Here is a 25,077-nt window from a genome sequence, read left to right as displayed (position 1 = left end):
AAACTTATATTCATTTCTAACAAACTCCCAAGTGCTAATGCTGCTGGTTTGATTTTAAGTACTGTTCTTACCAACCGTTTATTATCAAAATATTGTGATTCAGCATAGGGCAAAATGGCAGAAAGTATTCCTTTTTTTTAATGTATAGAGATAAATTTGGAAATTCTTTAAAAATGAAAATATCTGAAAAAAAAAGAAATGTCAAGTCATAAGCTCACTCAATGCAGAGATGTTATTCAAAATAAACATAAATGCAACACTTTATTAAAGTAAAAGTATCTTTACTATTAATATACAAATGGTGAAGAGTGACAATTTTGATATACTGTAAGCCATACTTTCAATGTCTCTCATAAATACAAAACTTCAACATTTGCAGTATAATTTTTACAGTTTAGACATATATATACAGCATTTCATAGGGACATACTATATTGAAACAATAAGAAAACTTCGTGGTAGCTAACTTAAGAATATAGAATTTGAATGGATATATACGTTAAAGAAAAGTATGTTTTTATGCATACTGAACACAGCATAGAATTCATACACCAAAAGGGAACAAAAAGGTTTTCTAATTTTATTTGTAAGAAGTTCACATATTCCTAACACAGTTTAGAGGCAAAAATGCTAAACCATGAACATTCCTTTAAGAATTGGAACAAATATGTTTTTTCTTAACAGTACCATTTTATATAATGCATATTGTTTTTGAAATAAATCCTATCTGCAAAATTGAATATTAGGTTATTAGGTTCTAAGTTAACTTTTTTCTCTGGATCTAATTGAGTCTTCTCTTTGCACCAGTATAATTGGCCTTAATTTTTATCTAAGTGGTGTTCCTAGTCCCTGGTCCAGCACTTCTCACACTTACATCCTTCCAATCTATCCTAAATATAGGAATTCAGTTTGCCTTTCTTGATTCTTTCAGTTTTTTGTTTCTTTAGTCTCCTATGCCTGGTTGTGATTTGAAATGCTCCAAGCCATTGCATGGCTTATTTTTTCCCAAAGAAGGCTAAAACCAGATGCTACTTTTAGTGTATTATATGTTTTTATTTTAGATTAAAAAAAATGGCAATGTTAAATTTATATAAGCAGTTTTTATATTAATAATTATGAACGTCCATGGCCAAAAACCTGAAAATTATATTAAAAAAACTAAAGTGGTGGTACCAGCTAAGGTATTTAAGTTATTGATAAAATTTTATAGTGAATAATGAGCTATTTTTAAGAACGTTAAATGTGTTATCAAACAAATATTAAACATTATATATATTATAAAAATCTCAGAGGGGAAATAATCTGCATTCTCATATAGTGTTGTTAAAAGAATGCATCTACATAGGTAAATGCATTTTTAAAAAAGGAGATTTGGAAAGACCTGGAAGGAAAAATTGTATGTGTTCAGCGAGTACTACGTCTAGGCTCTTTTTATAAGCTTCCCGTTTACACATATCATTGTTTCATCTCAGAACATGATTAAATGCATGAGTAGAAAGCTTTCTTGAAAGATTTTCACTTCAGGACTGAAGTACTTCATTTCTGTGACCTTACATAGTTTAATTTTAGTATACCCTAATACTTCCATGTGCCATTTCAGTGTGAGAGACAATGTAATGATGCTTCAAAGGATTAACACAAAGATGCAAATCTTTCCTCTCTAAATATAAATAATGCAAACAATTCATTTAAAAAATATTTTCCCTTACTCATAAAGTTTGTTGAGTAAACATTCTGGATATGATTATGAGGAAGAACTCCATGAGCAACTGACATTGAGCACTTACATTATTCTTCATGAAAAAGAACATTGCAACTTTAATAAGTAATTGTAATATGCTATTCCAATATTTCTTAAGAAATGGAGATTATTCTTTCTATTATATCTCTTGTAGATATTTTTATCAGTGGTTAGATTATCAATAATAAAGGATGATGTATGAACCCCAAATAAATGTACAAGATAATGTAGACCCAAGTGACACTAAAATAATTTACCCTATCCTAAAATATCATGTTGTCTTTGTCTTACAAGTGGTAGAACTCAATTTTAACAATATCTAGAATGTATTTATTATCTAGAACAATAGTGTAGACAAAATGAAATATATTTTACATGTGCATTAAAGGAATTGCTTTGTTATAAATGAAATAAGTTGCACAGTATTATTTATTATATTTAGATTTTGTATTCAAAGTAAAATAATTTAAGTTGAGCTTATTCACTAAATGTAAATAAGACAGTACCACTTAAGTGTCACAGATATGAACAAAATTAATCAATAAAGATTGCAGTTGATTTTTTCCTTTAATAAAGCAGAATATCATGCTAATCCAAAGGCACAAATACATCTTAATTATTTAAAATAAGAAGCATAAAATAAAAGTCTGATTATAAAGTTACAATTAATTGTTGGCACTCAAATAAATAATTTGATTAATAAAATCCTATTTATATAAACGTTTAAACCAAAGACTCAGATTCATGTAAACTTTGCTGGATCAAATCATCTTTGAAAAAATGTATAACTATTAATATTAAAAATAAGGGAAAACTAGAGAAACATTACATTAATGTTAGCATTAGCATCAAAAGAATGGCAATAAATCAATCAACAAAAATAACAAATCTATAGAAATCACAATTCTTAAGTTCTTTTGCAGATCATTGTAAAATATGTTGACACATTAATTTATGCCAGTTTTAAAAACAGAATGTGTCAAAATGCTGATATTACTGTTCCTTCCTATATGTTGTTGAATATAGATTGTCATTGCCTAATTGCACATTACCTATCAAGAAATATCAATATTTTTAGTTACTTTTTTCTTCTTTGTTTAAATTAGCATAGGGTTCTGATTATTTAACCCACTTATATTCAGTCAAATCTTTTGACATTTTATATTAATATTTAAGAGCACTCTCAGACAGTAAAAATAACATTTATACAGTTATATGGCATGTTTAGAATAAGAATGAAAATAAGAACAGATTATTTCAGTTTTACTCATATTTTACAATTTACTACAAGCATCTCTTGTTTGGAAACTTTTAAAAATAGAGCAAGTTGGAGCATTCCATTGAAACATTATTATTATTATTATTATTATTATTATTATTTTTCATCACAGTATTGCCTTGCTCCTGCATGGCATAGATTTCAAGGACAAGAGATAAGGACCACTCAGACAATTGAAACAGTGCACTTGAAACGGTTTGTCTACAATTAGTTTCAAATTATCTGCTAACCTCAGATCATTACTCCACATTAGTGGCAAGAAATTTAACAGCATATATATGTATATATATATAATATATATATATATAAAAGAAATATTTAAGTAAATTGCTTTACATGGAAAGTCCAAAGAAATGAGAGAGACAAACTTTCAAACTGAGGAAACACAAAAATATTTGTTCTTTATTATGATTTCTCTGCTCTTGAAGTATAGCACAAATATAATAATAGTAAACATGCTAAACTGGTTTCTCAGTTTTTCTAATTCTTTCACCATTATCAGTTTAAAACCAGCCCTATCCAGGAAAAGTTAGCATTCATGGCTATTGCTTCATGGACATTTTACTAAGCCTGTTTACTTTGCACAAATAAATTCAAGTACTTTGACTAGTTACAGCACATTGGTACAAAAGGGGGAAAAAAACGTCAAATAAAGCAAAGAGGTGATCAAACCAACATAAATAGATAGCAACAGTCAAGTCTATCAAAAGACCAGGTGGATAATTTCTACTCAAATTCCTAGGGAGGCACAGCATTTCTTCAGAATATGTCAGAAAAAAATATCAAGGGGGATATTCCTGCACTATAATCCTGTGAATTATGAAAATGATGCTGGAGTTTAGTCCACAAACATGCAGACGGACACATTCTGTCCTGCTAATAACTAAAGTTCTGTGAAATTAGTTGTCTCTCCTTGTCTGACAGTTTCAAGCACTTTGTAGAGAAAAGTGCTCATGAGTAGCATTAATATTGCATTTGATGTATTCATCAAGTTATCTCTACAGAGAGACATGCGAAGCAGGTTGCTCTGCACTGTTAAAACTCTTTTTCACTGTTCTGTTGGTATGCACTTCCCAACCAGCCAATATTTGAGCTATATTACCACCTGAAACACTAAAGATTATGAATGTAATGGGGCCTAAAGAAACCTTTGGCTCTCTAGGATAACAAATAATCTAAAACCTGCTCCCAACTGGTATGTATATTTATAAACATAAATACATTTATTTTACCTCACATATGAATGAAAATCACATTTCAGTCTTTTACCTCTGGGAGCTTGCATAGCTTGGAAGTTAATAAGTGTTTTATTCTGGTTTAGGCCCTATCAAGTAACATTAGAAAGTTTGTGTTGAACAGCCAAGGAATCTCTTCAACCAAAGTTATTTATCAAAATTTTAAAATGACTTCTAGCTACAATATCAAGAAGAAAAACAGAGTGGCAATTCAATTGTTTATCACTGACATTTTTATGGCATGTGTAAATGTTGATTTCTTCTTAATTTAACCACTAAGGATCTTAATTTCCAGTAGCCAATTACATTTAATGATTGACCTATAACATTGGGAAAATGAATTTTTAAACAATGATTATCTAAAACAATGGTCCAAAAGCATATCCGAGGATACGAGTTGAAGTATTTCAACACTAAGGACTTATTTTTTGATAAAATTATTTAAAAAGTAAAAGATAATCACATATTTATAAATATATCAAGACAACATTGATATTGTTACCATTTCAATTTACTTTATTTGAAGCTGAGGGCAGAAATCATATTTTCACTTGCAATACATTTATTATTTTGTGTAATCCATTGTGAGTGATTATGGCATATATAAAGAGAGATTTACGGAATCTTTCTAATCTAATTTTACACACAACTAATATTCGTTCAAATGGGTAACAATTTTGATCTGGCACTTTAGTCTACCAAAAATGAACATTGAAATAGCACTGTAATTATAACTTAAAAAGAATTTTCCAGTTTCTCTCAACTTATCTGCTAAAGATACTGGCTCCTTCAAGCCCATGTTCCCTGAAATTCTCCTGATAAAAAGTGTAACCTTTATTAACTGTTTTCATCTTAAACTGAAATCTACTTTAATCATCTATTTGCCCAAGATAGAATGAAAAACATGCAGGGCTTTCTTACACATTTAGCTCACAAAGTTTTTCTTTCCTTTTGTTTTTTCTTAAACCCCTGTTGGTTGGAGAGGTCATTGAATGAAATATATGTTTCTTAAGAAACAGAGCACTTTAGATGTATAATAAATTGCAGTACTTCAATCACAGAATCAAATTGATACCCAAGAGTTGATGCCAGTCAGGTCTCTCTACTGAAATTCATAACAAAATGAACAACAACAATAACAACAACAACAAAAGGTAATGGACCATGGGTAGGAATATTTGATCATATGTATATGTGTACAAGCTATTCCAAGCTAGAAGTTTCCCAAGAAATTAAGGTCAATGGAATAGTTTTGGTCATAGGGTCACTGCAATCCAAATGCTCTTTGTAGCATTGCCCAAGCCTCTGTGATCTTGGTGTTATGCTTTGCTGTCGTCTTCTTTTGATTGGATGATGTCATTAGAAACCTTAATTTCTATAGTTTCTTGATTTAAGACTTCTTTTCCATTTTCTTCTTTTAAAGGCAATTTTCTGGAAGGAAATATAAAAGTAATGAAGTTCATTTTCTAAGGTAATTAATGTGGTATTCTTTAATGCTTACATTATTGCTTTATAGAAGGCAATGCCCGCACTTATTAGAATGAAAAAAAATCAGATTTGTTAAAATTGATAGAAAAATAATTAAATAATTAGCTAATATTGTCCATTGTAAATGTGTGATATAGCACAGAACAATTAATGAGACATTTGAGGTATTTGTAGATTTACATGCACCAAATCGTTCACTATAGGGTGGCTTAGAATTGATAAACAGTCATTAGTATGAAAAATGTAATTGTTTGGAATTTAAACAAGCCAGTATTTTTATATATCAAATAGGTGAGTTACTAGTACATACATTTTTTCAAATAAAAACTGTTTAAAAATAAAACAAAAACTGTTAAAAGTTGCTGCCATATTCTATTACAGAATTCAAAAGCTGGGTGAATTAGCTATATTCTTTGGAACTTAATGGAAGTAAATGCATTTAAGGACTTTCTCACTTTTCTACATTTACTATATATGTTTTCTTTAGTCTCTTGACACTATTATTTTTTGTTGTTATTTTGGTATTATTTATGAGCATGTTTTTTTAAAGGAGAAAGAATCTCTCTCTCTCTTTTTTTTTATGATTTTATTTATTCATGAGAGAGACACACACACAGAGGCAGAGACACAGGCAGAGGGAGAAGTACGCTCCATACAGGGACCCTAATGCGGGACTCGATCCCAGGACTCCAGGATCACACCCTGGGCTGAAGGCAGGCGCCAAACCGCTGAACAACCCAGGGATCCCCTATGAACACACTTTTTGAAAGTTGTTTTCAATTATAACTAAGAAAAACAAGCTCTCTTCTTCTTCTTCTTCTTCTTCTTCTTCTTCTTCTTCTTCTTCTTCTTTCTTCTTCTTCTTCTTCTTCTTTTTCTTCTTCTTCTTTCTTCTTCTTCTTTCTTTCTTCTTTCTTCTTTCTTCTTCTTCTTCTTCTTCTTCTTCTTCTTCTTCTTCTTCTTTCTTCTTCTTCTTCTTCTTCTTCTTCTTCTTCTTCTTCTTCTTCTTTTTTCTTCTTCTTCTCCTTCTCCTTCTCCTCCTTCTTCTTTTTTAGATTTTATTTATTTTTTTAAGAAAGCAAGAAAGAGAGCACGAGTAGAGGAAGGGGGAGCATGAGGGGCAGAAGGAAAGAGAAGCAGACTCCCTGCTACATGGGGGGCCCAAAGCTGGGCTCAATCCCAGGACCCTAAAATCATGGCCCAAGCCAAAGACAGATGCTTATTCGACTGACCCACCTAGGCACCCCTTTATTTCTAAATATTATGATAGCTTCACAAATCTTACTATCATGACAATGATTCAAGGTGTATAATTTTTTCTACCACTCTTGAATTCAATGGTTAACAATTATGCCTTGTGTACATGGCTTTGGGGGTAAAATTTCCTCCCTTGACAAAATACTTTTTCCACATCAAAAACAAATTCCAGTTCACTTCTGTACTTTAATGTCATCATAAAAAATAATGTCATCATTTTGTGGTGCAGTGAATGTTACTATGTTAGTTTCTCTGGGATTTACTTGTAATTTCTTTTCTATTTTTGAATGTATTGTATTCTGAAGATGAAAGCTATTAGTGAAAACTAACCAAACAAAAGTAAGTCACAGGTAAAAGTTACTACAACCCATTGCTGGGAATGAAGTACCATCTACTTTGTACCTACTAGGGCAGTTTCTTTAATTTATATTATAATAATGCCTTCATAGTTCTTCAGTTCTCCCATTCCCAAATATTGCAAACATTCATAATAAAAGATAAAACCAGTGGGTCACTTCTAAGCAGCAAAACACAGAGAAATTTAGAGCTTGGATAAAAGGTTAGCATAATGCTTAATATATCTCTTATTTGAAGAACTGTAACATTGTAATTAACCAGTGTTTTCAACTAATTCTTGGATGATGAATATTTGCATATATAATTTTCACTACTTACATTTATGTTAAATTGTTTTTAAAGATTACTGTTAATTCTATTGTTTTTATGTTGACTATTTCTTTTCTATACTGAGGACTGGAGTAGTTATAAAATCATCTTTTTTATTTTTGTTTTTTTTTTTTTTTTTGCAAAATATTATCCTGCCACATGTAACACATGTAAGGATATTTTTTAGCTAGTGGTTTTTTTTTTTTTTTTTTTTTTGTGGTTACAAGTTTTTATTTAAACTCCAGTTAGTTAACATAGAGTGTAATGTTAGTTTCAGGAGTAGAATTTAGTGATTCATAGCTTACATATAAAACCCAGATCTTAGCTAGTTTCCATACACACCAATCTGATTGCAGGTGTTAATAAGTATATAGAAATTTGTTTGTTTTGTAATATTTTGCTTCATTTAAAATTCTTCTAATTTCTGAAGGGGAAACTATAGAACCCATCTTGTAAAAGCTGCCTCTAAAGAGTAAACTTCAATTTAGAAGATAATAATCTCTAAATGCAGTCACTGACATGACCTGAGGATTTATACTGAAATTTTAGCTACATAGTAGTACTTTGCATTTCTCTAAATAGTAATTATTTCAGCCCCTTGAGAGCAGATATCAGGGAATTTCTGCAACAAGTTATTTTCTTCACCTGTGACAACTCATAGCCTTCCATTCAGGATGAGAAGCCTAAATCAAATTTCTCTGCAAGGGAATCTTTGCTGGTAAAGAAAAAGGGATCCTTAAAAAAAATAAAATTTAGAAGTCACTTTAGTGAGCAGTTTTTAAAGAATAATGTGATAGCTATGGTTTTGTTGGTACCTAATACATTCCATAGAATACTATTACCATTCCCTCATAATGCCTTTGACTTTAATCACTTTAACTTTCATGTTGATGAACATCGTCATCTTTGAATGTGTCCATCCTCTTTGCAGATGTAGTTGAAATAAATATCTGCTATGTCTACAATGGACCTCTGATGGGTGTAGAAAGAAGTAAATAATATAATCTTGAATGAAGAGCAAGCACCAGTTGCTATATAGACATTAAAATGATAGACAATTTAACAGTATTTCTTTCTCTTCCTAATGAGTCTTCTTTCCTTTTAAAGTACACTTGTGTATATTTTCACACTATTAATTTTTATTTTAAATTGTGATATTCATATTCAGAATAATAACTTATTTCCTGACCCTTTTTTTATATTTCAGCAGATATCACATTTTGAAAGTATACATTCTTTTAAAAACAAACAAACATTTATTTATTTTAGAGAGAAGGAACATGAGCTGGGTGCAGGGAGGCAGAGGGAGAGAGAGAATCTCAAGCAGACTCCCCAACTGAGTGCAGGAGGTTCCATCTCACAACCTTGAGATCATGACCCTGAGTTGAAATCAAGAGTTGGATGCTTAAACCTTAACTGACTGAGCCCCCTGGATGCCCTGAAAGTATCACTTTCTTAAAGAGTAAAATAAGTGTAAGAAAATCTGACTCTAACATGTTCCATGTTTTTGATAATTTTACATAAAATTATAAATACATGTTTGAACAGTTGATTTTCTCTGGTATTGATATAACATTTTCATATGAAATGTCTAAGTAAGAAAATGGTTTACAGAGGCACCTGAGTGGCTCTGTCAGTTGGGTGTCTGCCTTCCACTTAGGCCATGGTCTCAGGATCCTGGGATGGAGTCCCAAGTCCAGCTTCCACTCTGCAGAGAGTCTGCTTCTCCCTCTCCCTTTGCCCCTCCCTACCTCACTCATGCTAGCCCTCTCTCTCTCTTGCTTGTCTCTCTCTCTCAAATAAATAAAATCTTTTAAAAAATGGTTTTTGATATTCACATGTATTTTATTTGAAAAAGAAATATTTTTCTACAAATGATGTTATTTGGAAATATATGCTATAAGTAATTACAACATGTTATCATTAGATCATGTTATAATTTATCATGTTAACTTTTATCCAAAAATAATTAAGCATTTGAATTTACTTACTCAGGTTCTGTTAGTGGTGTGGTTTCATTTGGCTCATTTACTGGGCTCCCATCCTCATGATTAGTGATTCTTTCATCCTCTGTTCTCATCTCCACTATTGGTTCTTTTGATCCATCTTTCCTAAAAAATAAATAAACAAAAAACCTTACTCATGTAATGCAAAAATAGAAGCATTATGAAACATAGTTTAGCATCTCAACTTAATCCCACCTCCCTCTGCCAAAAGTCCAACACAGTCAGATTAAGAATACCACTAACAATTTTTTTAATTTAAATTCATCTCACCCACATAATTTTCACTCAGAAAAAATAGAAAGGAGAAGTTCCATTTTGTCTAGAATTCTTTTTCTCCTCAAAGCTATGTTAATTTTTTACAAAAGTCCAAATTTAAATTTGATGGTGTATTTTGTGAAATAAATAAAAAATGTTTGCTAAAGAAAATTATGACATAAAGTAGCTTTTCCCTCTAACTAGCCATATGCTTTAAATTTTTTATTTGAAATATAGCATCAAAAATATTGTTCCTATATTACAATTCAGAAGATAAAATTTATATATGAGATGTTTTATTGTTTTAAATGTTTCCATGAATTATATGAATGATTTTAACTATAATGTGATATTCATATTTTCAAGAAAATAGCTTAAATAAAAATATCATAACATATGCATGATCTGAGCCAAAATCAAAAGCCAGACGCTTAACTGACCAAGCCACCCAGGTGCCCCTCTGTTTGCTTTTAAATTTGGTATTTTCTTTTAAATCTCCTCAAAGCTCCGAGATTCTTTCTTCAGCTATGTCTAGTCTATTGGCAAGCTCATCAAGGGCATTGTTCGTTTCTACTAGGATGTTTTTGGTTTCTAGCATTTCTTTTGGATTCTTTTTCAGAATTTCCATCTCTCTACTACACAGGCCATCTATTCTTTCATGCTGTCCTACAGTGTTCTCACCATATTAATCATATACTTAAAAAAAATCTTGGTCTCATAATTCCAACATCCCTCCCCTCCTCTGAATCTGGCCCTGATGCTAGTTCTGCTTCTTCAAAATGATTTTTGCCTTCAGTATAATCTATAGTTTTCTTGATACTGGGACATGATGTACTAGTTAGAAGGAACTGCTAAATACAGGCATTTACTAACATGGTGGTAAAGTGGGGTGTGGAGAGGGTACATTCAATAGTCTTATCATTGGGCTTCATTAAGTCTCTGCCCCTGGACTGTAAATGTCACAACTGCTTCTCAGGCTTCTGTCCTGAAGTGAGTCAGAATGGCTTAATGGACTGGAGTTATGTATTTCCTTTCTCTCACATGCCAGTAAAGGGGGCTGGATTTGGATATCTCTCTGAACATTGAAAAGCCATTTCCACACACACACATACACCTTGGCTAGTTACATCTTATTAATTTTTAATAATTTAGTTCCTTTACAGCTTGCTCAGGTAAGTCTAATCAGGAAAATCCTTTCCTTTTTATGTAGCATTTATAACATAAATTATTTATTTATTCATCCATTTGGTTGTTTTTTAACTGAAATGTGTTTCCCAGTAGAGTAAAAGCTAGATGATGGATGGGACTAGTTTGCTTTACTTCAGAGTTGTATTTCTGGGGCTTAGAATGGTGCCTATGTAGGTGTTCAATAAATATTTATTTGCACAAATTAATGCTTGGGTAAGCAAGAGTATAGGTACAGTTTGATAAAATAGAAATCATTCACCATTTTTATTAGATACATGATAAGAATGCAAGATAAATGTAAATTTAAATTTATAAGAGCCAAATGATATAATATTCTATAACTTTACACGAATGTCATTCTGTATGCTATGGACTTTAATTTCTCTTTTCTGGAACTTTATACTCTTTAAACAAGAATTCTCTAAGTGTGTAATTACCGTATTCTGTAATAAAGCTGTATAGTTTTTAATTGTGATAACATGAAAGTACTAGTCTAAGAATGCTTCAGATCTTGTTTAAAGGCCAGTGGAGATCCAATCCATCAAATCAGTTATATTCTATTTCTCATTGCAATTTTATGTAATATTCTTGAAAAATATATATCATGTTTTCCCAAATCAAACACTGAATATTTGAAAAATATTTGAAAACTGTTTTCTCAAAGCACAGGAAATAATGATATAAAAAGTTATGATGGATAACAAGCAAGGAACGAACCCTGTGTTTTCATCTTCCCAAGTCTTTAAGGTTAATTAAACCCAGCAGGACTTATAAACCAAAGTGTTGATGGATAAATTACCAATTAATAGAGTGAAATAAAAATAAATGGCAGAACTTGAATATCCTCATTGTTTTGCACATGGTCACCAATATCCTCCAGTTAATTAAGACAAAAACATGATTTCTCTCTTTAGTTCACCCCAAAGTCAAATCAACACATAGTATTTGACTCTACCTCAGCTGTATCTAGACTCCATACATTTTATGGTCACCAATATCCTCCAGTTAATTAAGACAAAAACATGATTTCTCTCTTTAGTTCACCCCAAAGTCAAATCAACACATAGTATTTGACTCTACCTCAGCTGTATCTAGACTCCATACATTTTATATGTCTATACCTTGGTCCAAAAAATGTTATTTTTTATTTGGATTATTTCAAGGACCTTCCACTCCATCATTCTGATTCTAAATAATTCCTCTATACCTATCAACCTTTCTGTAATGCATTCCTCACAAGTAGCTAAAGCAATCTTTAAAAACTTATTGGGCATGCCTGGGTTGCTTATCAGTTAAGCATCTGACTTTTTGTTTCAGCTCAAATGGGGCTCCACATGCAACACAGAGTCTGCTTGATTTTTTTCTCCCTCTCCCTCATCCTCTACCACTACCCTACCTCACTCTCTCTCTCAAATAAATGAATGAATAAATAAAATCAATTAAAAAAAACTTACAGGAGCTTTCTATTTAAAAATATTTCTTACTTGGACTGAAGTAAATTTAATACTTTGGTATCTAGTAATTCTCTAACATGACATTTGTACCAGACTCTCTCTGACTGGCATCACTCATGTTCATTGGCCTTTAACATAGTAAGATGATTTCTGCCTTAACAACTTTTGTATTAATTATTCCACCTTATAGGATATTCCTGCCCTGATTATTATATTCTTGCCCACTATCACTCATGCTACACCCTCCTTCATTTTCCCTGCAAGGCGTCTCATGACCCAATCTGTAGTAAGAATTTATCACTCTATTTTTGTTTTTTTTTTTTCTTTTTAGTGCTTATTGCTATTAAACACTTCCTTTTTTAGTTACTGCCTATTATTGTCTTCATAAGTCAGAACAAGAACTCCATGTGAATAAAATTCTTACTTACTTTTGTCATCTCTTTACTGCTTGGTTGTATAGCAGTGCTTATTACCTAGTATTTATCCAGGAAATATTTGCTCAGTGGTTCAAAAAGAATAGAGATACATAAAATTAAGCTTTGAGTTATATTTGTATGAGTGATATATATGTATTATATCATATCATAACACACATACATATATGTGTGTGATACATGGTTTTATACAATATATAAATCATATATGTATGATGTTATATAATATATGGTTCTCTTAATATGTGAAAAAGAGACTAAAACTAAGTTTGGTATATATATATATATATATATATATATATATATATATTTAGGTAATAATGTAAAAGCACAGCAAGTTATTAAAAGTAGACTTTGTTCTAGCAAGAGATGCTGGATAGTGAATTGATCCCGCTACATTTACTATGGGACACATTACTATCTGATTCAAAGTGTGAAGTGGAGCCTGATTTCTGTTTGTTCTTTGTCCAACAAGTAAGTAGGTGGCATTTTGATATTGAAATGAATCTAATGTTTTTGAATTTTTTTTTTTAATTTTTATTTATTTATGATAGTCACAGAGAGAGAGAGAGAGAGGCATAGACACAGGCAGAGGGAGAAGCAGGCTCCATGCACCGGGAGCCTGATGTGGGATTCGATCCTGGGTCTCCAGGATCGCGCCCTGGGCCAAAGGCAGGCGCCAAACCGCTGCGCCACCCAGGGATCCCGAATCTAATGTTTTTGAAATGAAAATATATACTATCTGATTTAGAATCCTGTGAGGTGAAAATATCCCTTGTAGAGAATCCATAAGAAATGGTCATAGACAAATTGCTTAGTAGGATTGAAATAAGCTTGGAGATGTAAACAAAACAAAACAAAGTAAAAAAAAAAAAACTCAATACAGCTATTAAAGAATGGTTTCTCCTATATTGTGAAGCCTAGAAATTAGTGCATGAGACTATAGATGCCTAAAAGTATGCATAGAGAAGCAAATAGTAATGACTCAACAATAAAAATAAATGAACTACTAATAAGCAGAACACTATGAATGAATCTTAAAACATGATGCTGAATGAAGGAAGCCAGATACAAAAGAGTCAACATTACAGGAACCCATTTTTATCAAGTTCTATAACAGCTAAAAATTATTTATGATTTAAAAAATCAGAATAATAGTAGCCTGTGGCAGGGTGAGGTAATGTTAGTTTTCTGGATAGAAACATGAGAGAAATTTTGTGGATGATGCTATTTCTGAATTTTGATAGGGGTTGGATTATACAGATATAAACATTTGTCAAAACTCATCAAATGGAACAGTTTGTGCATTTTACACTATGCAAGTTTTACCTAAAGAGAACATTGACACATTTTGAATTGCATGCAGTGATAGGCAGGTCAATGAATTATGTAGGGTTCAGTGGATAGATACATTATGAAATGCAAAAAATAAAATAATGGATTGAGGGAATAGATAAATATGTGATAAGAGAAATAAAATAAAATATTTTTTCTATAATCCACATAGATGATAAATGGGTGTTGGCTATGAAATTCTTTTAACTCTTTTGTATGTGTTAGATGTGGAACAGAAAGACTAAGATTTAAAAAGTAAAGGAAATGTTCTCAATTCTTAAGAATGCTTATTTTTGATTACAGGGTTTAATATACACATATATGTATATGTATGCAAACACACATATACATAAACATTGCATGTTTATATGTGAATGTGCATGTTCTCCTGTGTCCTCTTTTTTTTTAATTGAGCCTTTTGTGTTTTTGATATTAGATAAAATCTAGCAAAAGGCCATGAAACAAAACAAAAAGTATTAAAACCTCTTAGTTGATCTTTTACATAACAAAAGTTTTCTATAGTATTCTGCTCTGTGTATTTTCTTGGAATTCATATTCTAACTGAAGGAGATGCCACAGAGAGTGCCAAATTCTAACATATAGTCATCTTTTGATCAAAATTTGGAAGAGTTAGTTTAGAATCTGTAATAATGTATTGCATGGCACATACAACATCTCTATACAATCTTGAAGCCTCTATGTAGCCTCTTACACTTGAAGGAATTTGCATAATACATATTTTTACTCAGCTTACCCAAGTTTTTAACTCAAATTACCATCTATATCCTTCTTTTATTCAACATAAACTGAAAAACGGTGGAAGAAATGATAAATATATTTGTACCATTGTCTATATTTCCATCTGTTTATATTTAAATCATAACAGTAACTAATTTTTGTGTGGATCCCATTTTAAGATTTATTTTTTAATAATCTGTTTTCAAAAGCATTTGGCTCCATAACATGTTATATTATTTAAGGTCATTAGATTGAAGATCAGAAAGCAGACAGTAGTGTTCACTGATCTTAGAGTTGAGCTCTTTACTCTGCTCAGCAAAGTCCCTGAGCAAAATATTCAAACTTGACTGTGGCACTTGTGTAATGTAATTGCTGCAAATATCTGCTACTCACAGGTATGCAGCTTTTCCTTCTTCGAGTTCTTTACTTTTCCCACTAGAACCACTTTTCTTCCCGCACATTCTCCTCGTGATGCACATCAATAACCCACATTGCCGAATAAAGAAGCAGCTGACGTCCGTTACCACAAGGATTAGCAAGAGTGCCGCCACGCCCAGGCCAATGACTGCTCCGAGCCCAAGACCATTAAAAAGCGTATCTTAAAAAAATAAAAGAAAATAATTTTACTAAGCTCCAAATTAGAAAAAAAAATAGATAGTTATTTTGAAAGTAAATCTTAACTAAAGAGACAGGAAAAAAGTGAGTCACTGGTAAATTTTAATTTCATGATTTTTGGGAACCATTCTCTGGCTTTCTAATAATATTTCAAGCAACTGACATGTTAATGATTTGAAATATATTTTTTCTTTTTTAAAAGATTTTATTTATTTATTCATGAGAGACAGAGGAAGAGACATAGGCAGAGGGAGAAGCAGGCTTCCCATGGGGAACCAGATGTGACACTTGATCCCAGGACCCTGGGGATCACGCCCTGAGCCAAAGGCAGATGCTCAACCACTGAGCCACCCAGGGGTCCCTGAAATATTTTTTCAGACTTCATTTAGAAAAATACTCTTAAGTAGCACTCTTTCCAATATATTTTTTGATTTCCCAAGGGGAAGATAATGAATATTATTATAGCCCCAACTGTACTCTATTAGAAACTCATAACCATTAATGGATCATCACATTATTAAGAGGAAAATGTAGTCAAAACTCCTGTAGGAGAAGGTTAAATAAATGTTCCATATAGAATTATCTCAGTTAAGCCTTGAACTTTCAAATTATGTGCACTCCAAGCACTTTGTTTTGACAGAGAATACATTTTAAAATATCTGTGTATGAATATTTTGAAAATCATCATTTTAGAATAAATGATTTACTTATATTTTTTCAGCTAATATCTTACTAAATCATATTAGACTAGAAGCAAACTTTTTCAGAGCTATGGTACTTATGACCTTTCTGAAGTGTATCATGGGAAGGCTAGGGACGATGGGAGTCATTTTTCCTTGACCTGTGGTTGTGGAAATTCTTGAAAGTCATACAGAAACTATCCATGAAAGAGGTAACTGGGAATAGGATGGAATATGCTGACTGACAAAGTAGAAATAGCAAGAAGGAGAGTGGAAGTGAGGATGTATCAAGTGTTTCATGCCTATAGTCAAAACTGATGTTAGACCACACAATCACAACAGTGTTGGCACAAAAATAAGTACCATGGAAAGAGATTAAACTGGTGATACTTTGTTATCTATCTGAGGGAAGAAAATAATTATTGTAAGACAGTGTTAGAGAATTATTCAAAATGATTCTTAACATAATTATGTTAACATTTGCTTACATAACATTATAAAATTATAATTATCCTTTTTAATGATAAAATATATTTATTACTCAGCATCATAATGGCATCTTAAATATCTAAGATGTGTGCAATGCAATTGATAGGGACAGATGCACACTTAGTTTGGAGAAAATCACTTCTGAAAAATAGCTATGTAAAACAAAGTTTTTCTAAGTTATATTTTTAAAATTAGGTATAATATTTTAATAGTGACTTGAAGAAATTGTGATATAAAGGAATCAATGTAACTCATTTGCATTTTAAATCAAGCTGATGCTAGATGATGACAGACCTGTATAAATCCTAGTTGATTTTTCCACTGAATGACCGAGCCTGACATCTATATTTATTTTTTTTTCTCCAGGAAATGCATGTTCTTTAAAAAAAAAAAAAAAAAATTCATTCTATCTGTGACATAGTTCCTGGCTTCTTACCCAGGTGACTTTGTGGTTCACCTGTGCTAGAACATGGAGGTACTTCTATAGCATTTCTGTGAAATTGCAGGTAAGAATTCCTGAAGTCTTAAATCAACAAACTTGCAACTTCCAAGCAATTACACTTCCAAGCAAGTGTAATTTTGATAATAGTTCTTTTACTTCTGATAAAGAGAAACAGGAAGCAAACACATAACTGTGTTGGAAGATAAATAAGTTTTCTGCAAAGTTCCAATACACAAATGGAGAGTGAGATTCTAAATGTTATTTATCAAAGATATATCTATAGGCAAGATTGAAAAAAAAACCTAGCGTCTCAAGCTATAAAAATAATACATTAAGCAAACCAGGCTTTCTTTTGACAATTAGAAAATCATTTTATACATTTTCTTCCATTATCCTTTTTTGAATATACGCGATTCCTACCTGAATGTACCATTACAATATAATAAGGACAATTCATCTATGAAATGTCTTTGATTACATATAAAGCTAAATTTTTTTTCAGAGTCCACGGAAATTCATTTTGCTCTACTGCACATGATTCAACAACTAAAGCTCAAAAAAGAGGAGTTGAAAAATAGAAATCTGATCGGGCATTAGGCCTTCTGGATATATTGACCAAATGACCCTTCTGTTATAAACTATTGCCTTTTCTTTTGCTTCACTTAGGATCCTCTCCCATGCAGCACTGTTCTAGACAATAAATCCCCCGGGTCAATGATGATCTACCTGGCCCATTGTTAAATCTTCATTTACCTTTTTTTTTTTTTTTAATGTAAGCTCCACCCCCAGCATAGAGCCCCATGCAGGGCTTGACCTTGTGACCCTGAGATCCAGACCTGAGCTGAGATCAAGCTTCAGACACTTAGCCATCTGAGCCACCCAGGCACACTTTTATTCACCATTTTTAAGTATGAAAGGACTGGCTTTCTACTTAAATGCACTGAACCTGGTGTCCATCACATACTGCTGTATATCTTTGAGTGAGGCAGCTAACTTCTCAAGGCTGCAATGTCACTTTATTAAAATGAGAACAATTATAGAAACAGCAACAATCACAAACTTGGTCATGGGGTTTTGGAAAGAGTGTTGTGAACATATTAATGTACTTAACACCTCTACATTTATTGTCCAGTGCAGAGTAAAAATTTAACAAATATTGGCAATATTAGCACTAGTATTACTATTACTACTACTACTACTACTACTACTACTACTACTGCTACTACTATTTTGCTATTATAAAATTCTGGGGAAATGAAATTTTGCTAGAAAAAAATTGATCTTCTAAATTTAATCTATTCTGTAAGCATATTTTTTTTCATCAGCACCCTAATGTGGGACACTTTCTCTTATTAAACACTTATTATTTTCTTAAGAATACAGTCACATTATTTTCTTTAGTTTTAGCTAGTTAGCTTTTAAATAATAAATATTTTATTTATGACCTTTTTATCATTAAACCAGCATACTGATCTGCTTTATTACCATCTTTAGAAAAGCCTTTAGAAACATTATATTTGTAAAGCAACTTATGGTAAAGGAATATTGATGCTAAAATGCTAATTACTTTTTTCCTAAGGAAACAAAATTATATCTTTTAAGCTCATGATTATAAATGTTGAGAGTTACTTGAAGTTATTTTTATGGAAAACTGAATATGTTTTGTCATTGCAGAGGATAGGGTGGACAGCAAGATAGTTTATGTAATAGATATTTAATTTTCTTGTTAAGTTATGGTTTTTAAAAATTGGCTTAACAATGTATTTAAATGCTAATATTTTCTCACATCCCATGACAATAACTATGAAAGCCAAATTTTCTAATGTTTTCATTTTTTTTTTTTCTACCACCTTTTTAGTCTGGTGTGAAAATTTACTTACTTGTCTTTGGGTTTTTCAGAAACAAAATCATGAACACATGTAAATTACATCACTAGGATTTGGGGACTAGCAATGATTTATTTTTTTCGGTGACATATAGAATATACTTTCTTTTTTAAGTTCATTACAGTTTTAATTATTTAACAAATTGAAACTGAGCCTAGTGATAATGTAAAAGATTTTAAGTTCAACTTTTCTTTTTTAGCTTTCCAGAATATTTACACATGTCCTTTATGATACTATACTTTATGATAATTTTTACAACTCCATGACATAGGAAAATGGTGTTATCTCTACATTACAGATAAGAAAACTGAGGTCCAGAGAGTATAGTGGCCTAAGTCTCAGGATAACCCTTGATATTAGATCAGTATCAGTGAAGACTATTTAGCTTCAGGTTTTATATTGTTTGTACTTGTGTCAGTTTTGTATTGTATATTCCTCATCAAATAATCAGAAGAGGAGGGATGCCTGGGTTGCTCAGTGGTTGAGCATCTGCCTTTGGCTCAGGTCATGATCTTGGGGTCTGGGATCAAGTCTCACATCTGGCTCCACCCAGGGAGGCTTCTTCTCCCTCTGCCTATGTCTCTGACTCTCTCTCTGTGTCTCAAATGAATAAATAAATAAAAATCTTCAAAAAAATCAGGAGAGGGGTAACATAGTAAATAAAACATGTAGTTTTTTTGAACAGGAAAATGTCTATTTTTTCCCTACACTACTAGAGGAACAACAATTTAAATGAGGTACAACAGTGTAAATCATTTATTTATGTATTCTTTATTTTAGTTTTTTTTTTTTTTTTTAGTTTTTTAAAGCTTTAATTATTCATGAAAGACAGAGAGAGAGGGGAGAAGGCAGAGACAGAGGGAGAAGCAGGCCCCCCACAGATCAGGGAGCTCCTCGTGGGACTTGATCCCAGGACCTTGGGACTATGACCTGACCTGAAAGCAGATGCTTAACTGACTGAGCCACCCAGGTGCCCCTTATCTATGTATCATTAGCTCTCTTTTTAGTGATCATTTTGTATTGCTTTTTGATAGAGTATTTTATACTAGAATTTAATAAGAATAAATAATTTAGGAATTATAAAATTTAAACATCTGTTTTTTTGGTATATATTTTGCTATTGAGAGCAAATAGGAGAGTCATTCTAATTGTATTTCTATAACTTCCCTCCCAGCTGACCTTCTGTCCCATGAAATTCAGAAATTGTCAAGCTCAAGCCATATTAGTCCCCAGACCTTGTGTAATCACATCCTAACTGAAATAAAAACATAAATTCAAAGCATTAAAATGAGAAAAAAACCTTCATTTAAAATTTGTCACATGTATATCTTTATGTTTCTGTTGTAGAAATTAATTCACAACTAAAACACGGAATTAATCTTCTGTGAAATGTATTACATTTGATAATAGTTTTCAAAAACCAGTACATTATATTTATAAAACTAGCCTTGTTTTTTGACTCTTTAAATAGTTTAGTATTTTACTTAACTATTTTTCTATGTGTACATATCATCTCCTCCAAATAGATTGAAAATGACTTTCAGTCTTGGAAAGGCAATAAAGATATGAAGAAAAAAATTTTCTTAATTTAATGGGTCCTAAGAGGGGAGATTTATTTTTTCCTCCCAGAATAGTGGTAGCTCTTTCCATAAGAGATATTCCTAAATATAGGTAAGTAAATAGTGTTAGTCTATGAAAGACAAGAAGACATTCAAAAACTTTTGGTGTTTCTCATAACATTGCTAGGTACTATATCCTCCAAAATCGCAGTAGGTATACTTGTCTCCTTTCTTGTATGTTTGTTCTTCCTTCATCCTGCTCAGAGTAACACACTTTCAAACATCAGTTGATCTATGGAAAATCTTGGTGTAAATCTATAAGCATGCATGTTTACTCATATATGTCCCATGTGAAAAGAGGTGAAGCAGGTGGTTTTCTGAGTTGGGCTCCATCTGAGCCACAATGGGAGCTACTTTAAAATCAGATCTGGATTAACTAAAGACTTTGTGGCTGTATAGTTAAAAAAAAAAAAAAAAGACTATCAAACCATGTATGCTTCACAAACTTTCACTGAGTGCCTGCCTAATTAGTGTAGAACTAGATGGGCTTTCTGATACGTACTAAAATAGAACTAATAGAAATCAACATAAATCTTTAGGATTATACATCCTTTTAAGTCCTTTTCTACTTACAAAGCACAAGTTCCTAAAATTTAATTTCATTCATTAAGCTCCAAAAAATACAAGCAAAGAACAAAAGAATAATACCCACCATTTGCTTCAATGTGGATGGAACTGGAGGGTATTATGCTGAGTGAAATAAGTCAGTCGGAGAAGGACAAACATTATATGGTCCCATTCATTTGGGTAATATAAATAATAGTGAAAGGGAATAGAAGGGAAGGGAGAAGAAATGGGTAGGAAATATCAGAAAGGGAGACAGAACATGAAGACTCCTAACTCTGAGAAACGAACTAGGGGTGGTGGAAGGGGAGGAGGGCGGGGGGTGGGGGTGAATGGGTGACGGGCATTGAGGGGGGCACTTGACGGGATGAGCACTGGGTGTTATTCTGTATGTTGAAAAATTGAACACCATAAAAAAATAAATTTATTATTAAAAAAATAAAGGAAGAGCTCAAAAAAAAGAAGAAAAAAGACTTTTATATTAATAAAGGCATACAGTTAATAGTAAGGGTTTTCACTAGAATTAGTGGTAATCTTGCATTATAGAAGGCACACTCTACAGTAATACATCCCCCCCCCAAAAAAAGGACATTGCACTGGATTCAAAACCAACTATCATCCCTAAGGATTTCACAGTTTCTCACACTGTTGATAAACAAGCTGTTTTCAAAAATCATCTGTCACTTACAGACTTGGAAATTATCTTAAATTGGTAAATTAATGTTTTATGATTTTTCCATAGGATCTCCACATTAACAAAGAATAAAAAAGTGTAGCAGAAAGAACAAAAGTATAGAAATGAGACAAGGTCTAGACTAGTTCAACAAAATAATAATTTTTAAAAAGTTATAAAAAGTTTAATAAGCCTCACAATTTCAAAAATGATGGGGATATTGAAAATAAAGTCTAATCACAACATTCCCCCACTATAGACAAAGCTGCAGTATTTACATTTCTTGACATAACCCACTTGTCAAGAAAGAAAATAATATTCTCCAACCTATGGAATTGTGTAAATAAATGTCTTATTACGCATTTATAAGACTTTCTATTCTCTACTGGGAATAACAGATCTGTTAAACAGATTCTAAATTATGTTAAGATTTGTCTTTGGATTTGATAGCCTTTTCTCAGCTAAACTAAATGGAGAATCAGACATATGTTTGTAAATGTGATATTTATATATTGTATTTAGAAAAAATCATTATAAATATCTATTTTTATATATTTAACAAAAAACATGACTTTCAGGTCACCTTGGTAGTAGTAATCATAAATGAGGAAAAAAGTAAATGTTGATTTATTCATATTATAAAATTCACTATTAAAGAGGGAAGTGTTAAAACCACTCATCTTAGTAAACTGAGCACATGTAACACTGTTTCCATTTTTCCAAATACCACATTTCTCTGTGTCATGACCACAGACCTCCTCCATTTAGGGTGCCTGGTGTTCATTCCTGAATTGATAGATCCATTTTATTTTGATTCATATTTAATATCCCTGTTTGAAACAAAGGTTTGGACTTCTGAAGTTTCCAATGTGTGGTTAATACCCTCTTTAAACTGTATTAAATAAAAAGAAGGAAAATATTACAAGTTGCATCAGCAAGGATTAAAAATATTTTCTGCTAATTTAAAAAAATTAAAAATCAAACTGCAAACTGACGAGCAACTATATTGGATTTTATATTCTTCCTCCGTCTAAACTATTTTTTTGTTGCTTCCACATACACCCAGGAAAAAAATGGAGTGTACTCTCCTAAGATACATTTTTTTCATTTAAATTATAAATAGGTAATATTTTATGACATTTGCACTTTGATAGACACACAATGCAATGCATTGTTCATGCATTTTGTGGCTCACACATTGCAATTAGATATAACTAGATCATAATTACAATTTTATTCTTTTTCATTATTGATAAAATGTGAGTAATAATTTTAATGTATCCTAGCTAAAATATTATTTGAGAATCATATTATGAAAATGATTTGGGAATTCCTAAGAACTGTACAAATGCATTATTATTTCATTTGTTATACTTGTTACTTTATGCTCATTTTTATAGTAGCTTATTTTTATTTTTGTTTACAGTATTTTCTTTAAAAAAATAGAATTTCCCCACTTTTACCCCAAACCTTCCTATATTTTAGAAGCTTAAACATTTGAATATTGCTAACACTTATGAACTGCGATGCATAAAAATAATTGTAAACATGTATTTACATTTTACAAGTGTTTTTGTATCATTATTTTTGATAAACTGTCTTCATTAAGGTCTAAGGTTTAAAACCATTTTCATTCTTCTGGTTTTAGATGTGAATTTCACTATGACTAGAACTCAGCATGGTTAAATACCATTTCTTTTTCATTTGTTCATTATTCATATAGCAAATTATCTCTCTGGTCATTCATTCCCATACTTCTGTATGTCATAATCTTTCTTGATCTTTGTAAGGGTGATGTTAAAATAAATGAAAGCAAGAGAATTATTAAAAATGCTCTTTTTGACTCTTATAGATGAAACTGCTTTTGCCTGGTTTGGGACAAGAATATATATATTATATAGTGGGTATATATATACATATAATTCTATTCTGTAATTCACCTTCCCTCTTTACTTCACCATTAGATTTTTTTCTTGCTGTTACTATTGTTACATTTGTTTTTATGGTTATTTTGTGCATTTTAGACACATTTGTCTTCACTGAAACAAAAATTGGTTGAAACTTGCAACAGATTATTTCTAACAAATCAAAAACCTCTTCCCTGAAATAAAGACTGTACCTCTTTTGTATTCTGATCTTTTCTCTGTTGTATCTTGGTTCCCTCTTGGAAAAGCTTCTAATATTCATGAGATAATGAAAGTACATCGTTCAGCTTCCTGACAAAGTGCACTTATTAGCAACTTTTTAAGTTCACTCAAGTTCATATTATTTGGATATTTAACTGCCTAGTGAACTAACTGAGTGAAAACTGTGTGGGTGCAACATGAATTTTTAGGCATGCAGTTTTCAATGAACAGTGTAAAGAAAAAGTATGCAATGCAACTAATATCTGTGATGGCTGTGTAAGAGTATTGTTAATGGTGAAAAGAAAATTGTGGAGTCTTTTATAAGGGATTGCATTTGGGGAAAGGAGTCTTAGGATTTTAAAATTTAAAATCTTTAGAACTATATTAAAAATTAAAAGTTATAATCATGAGAAGAGTATTTAATTGTATGAAATTGCACTATTTATAAGTGCATTGTGATCAGCCTGACAGATGTTTGAGTTTTAGGATCACACAAAAGTAATATGCTGTGTATTGAAAGAACATGTATTGAGTTTATTGGAGCTCTTTCAGTAATCCAAAAACAAATTATAAAAGTTCATGTCCGAGATTAATATCTGATAATCCTTGATAACACTATTTGTGTATCCACACATTAATTTCAAAAGGTGAAATTTCAGATTTTTATTAAAGATTTATTTATTTTAGAGAGAAAGAAAGAGAATGTAGGGGGCAGGATATAGGAGCAGAGAGAGAGAGAGAAACCCAACAGACTCCAAGCTGAGTGTGGAGCCCAATGAAGAGCTTGATCTTATGACCCTGAGATCATGACTTGATTGAAACCAAGAGTTGAATGTTTAACTAACTGTACCACCCAGGCACTCCTGAAATTTTCAGGTTTTTAATCTTATAAGTAAAATTTACCAAT

General features: G+C 31.6%; 1 protein-coding gene across 1 annotated transcript in view; it reads right to left on the bottom strand.

Moving 5' to 3' along the window:
- Positions 1–230: 230 nt before the first annotated feature.
- The window catches only part of NCAM2 (neural cell adhesion molecule 2), a 514,781-nt gene continuing 489,934 nt past the window's right edge, over positions 231–25,077 (bottom strand). Inside the window, exons 16-18 of the mRNA XM_072806615.1 lie at positions 15,470–15,674; positions 9,658–9,777; positions 231–5,686 (exon numbers count right to left, since the gene is read on the bottom strand). Of these exons, the coding sequence (XP_072662716.1) occupies positions 5,575–5,686; positions 9,658–9,777; positions 15,470–15,674 (437 nt within the window). The 3' untranslated portion in view covers positions 231–5,574. The remainder of the gene's footprint in view (positions 5,687–9,657; positions 9,778–15,469; positions 15,675–25,077) is intronic.

Source organism: Canis lupus, chromosome 30 (assembly GCF_048164855.1).
Source record: "Canis lupus baileyi chromosome 30, mCanLup2.hap1, whole genome shotgun sequence".
NCBI lineage: Eukaryota > Metazoa > Chordata > Mammalia > Carnivora > Canidae > Canis > Canis lupus.
The sequence above is the reverse complement of the archived record's forward strand: the minus strand, read 5'-3'. Positions and strand labels throughout refer to the sequence as shown.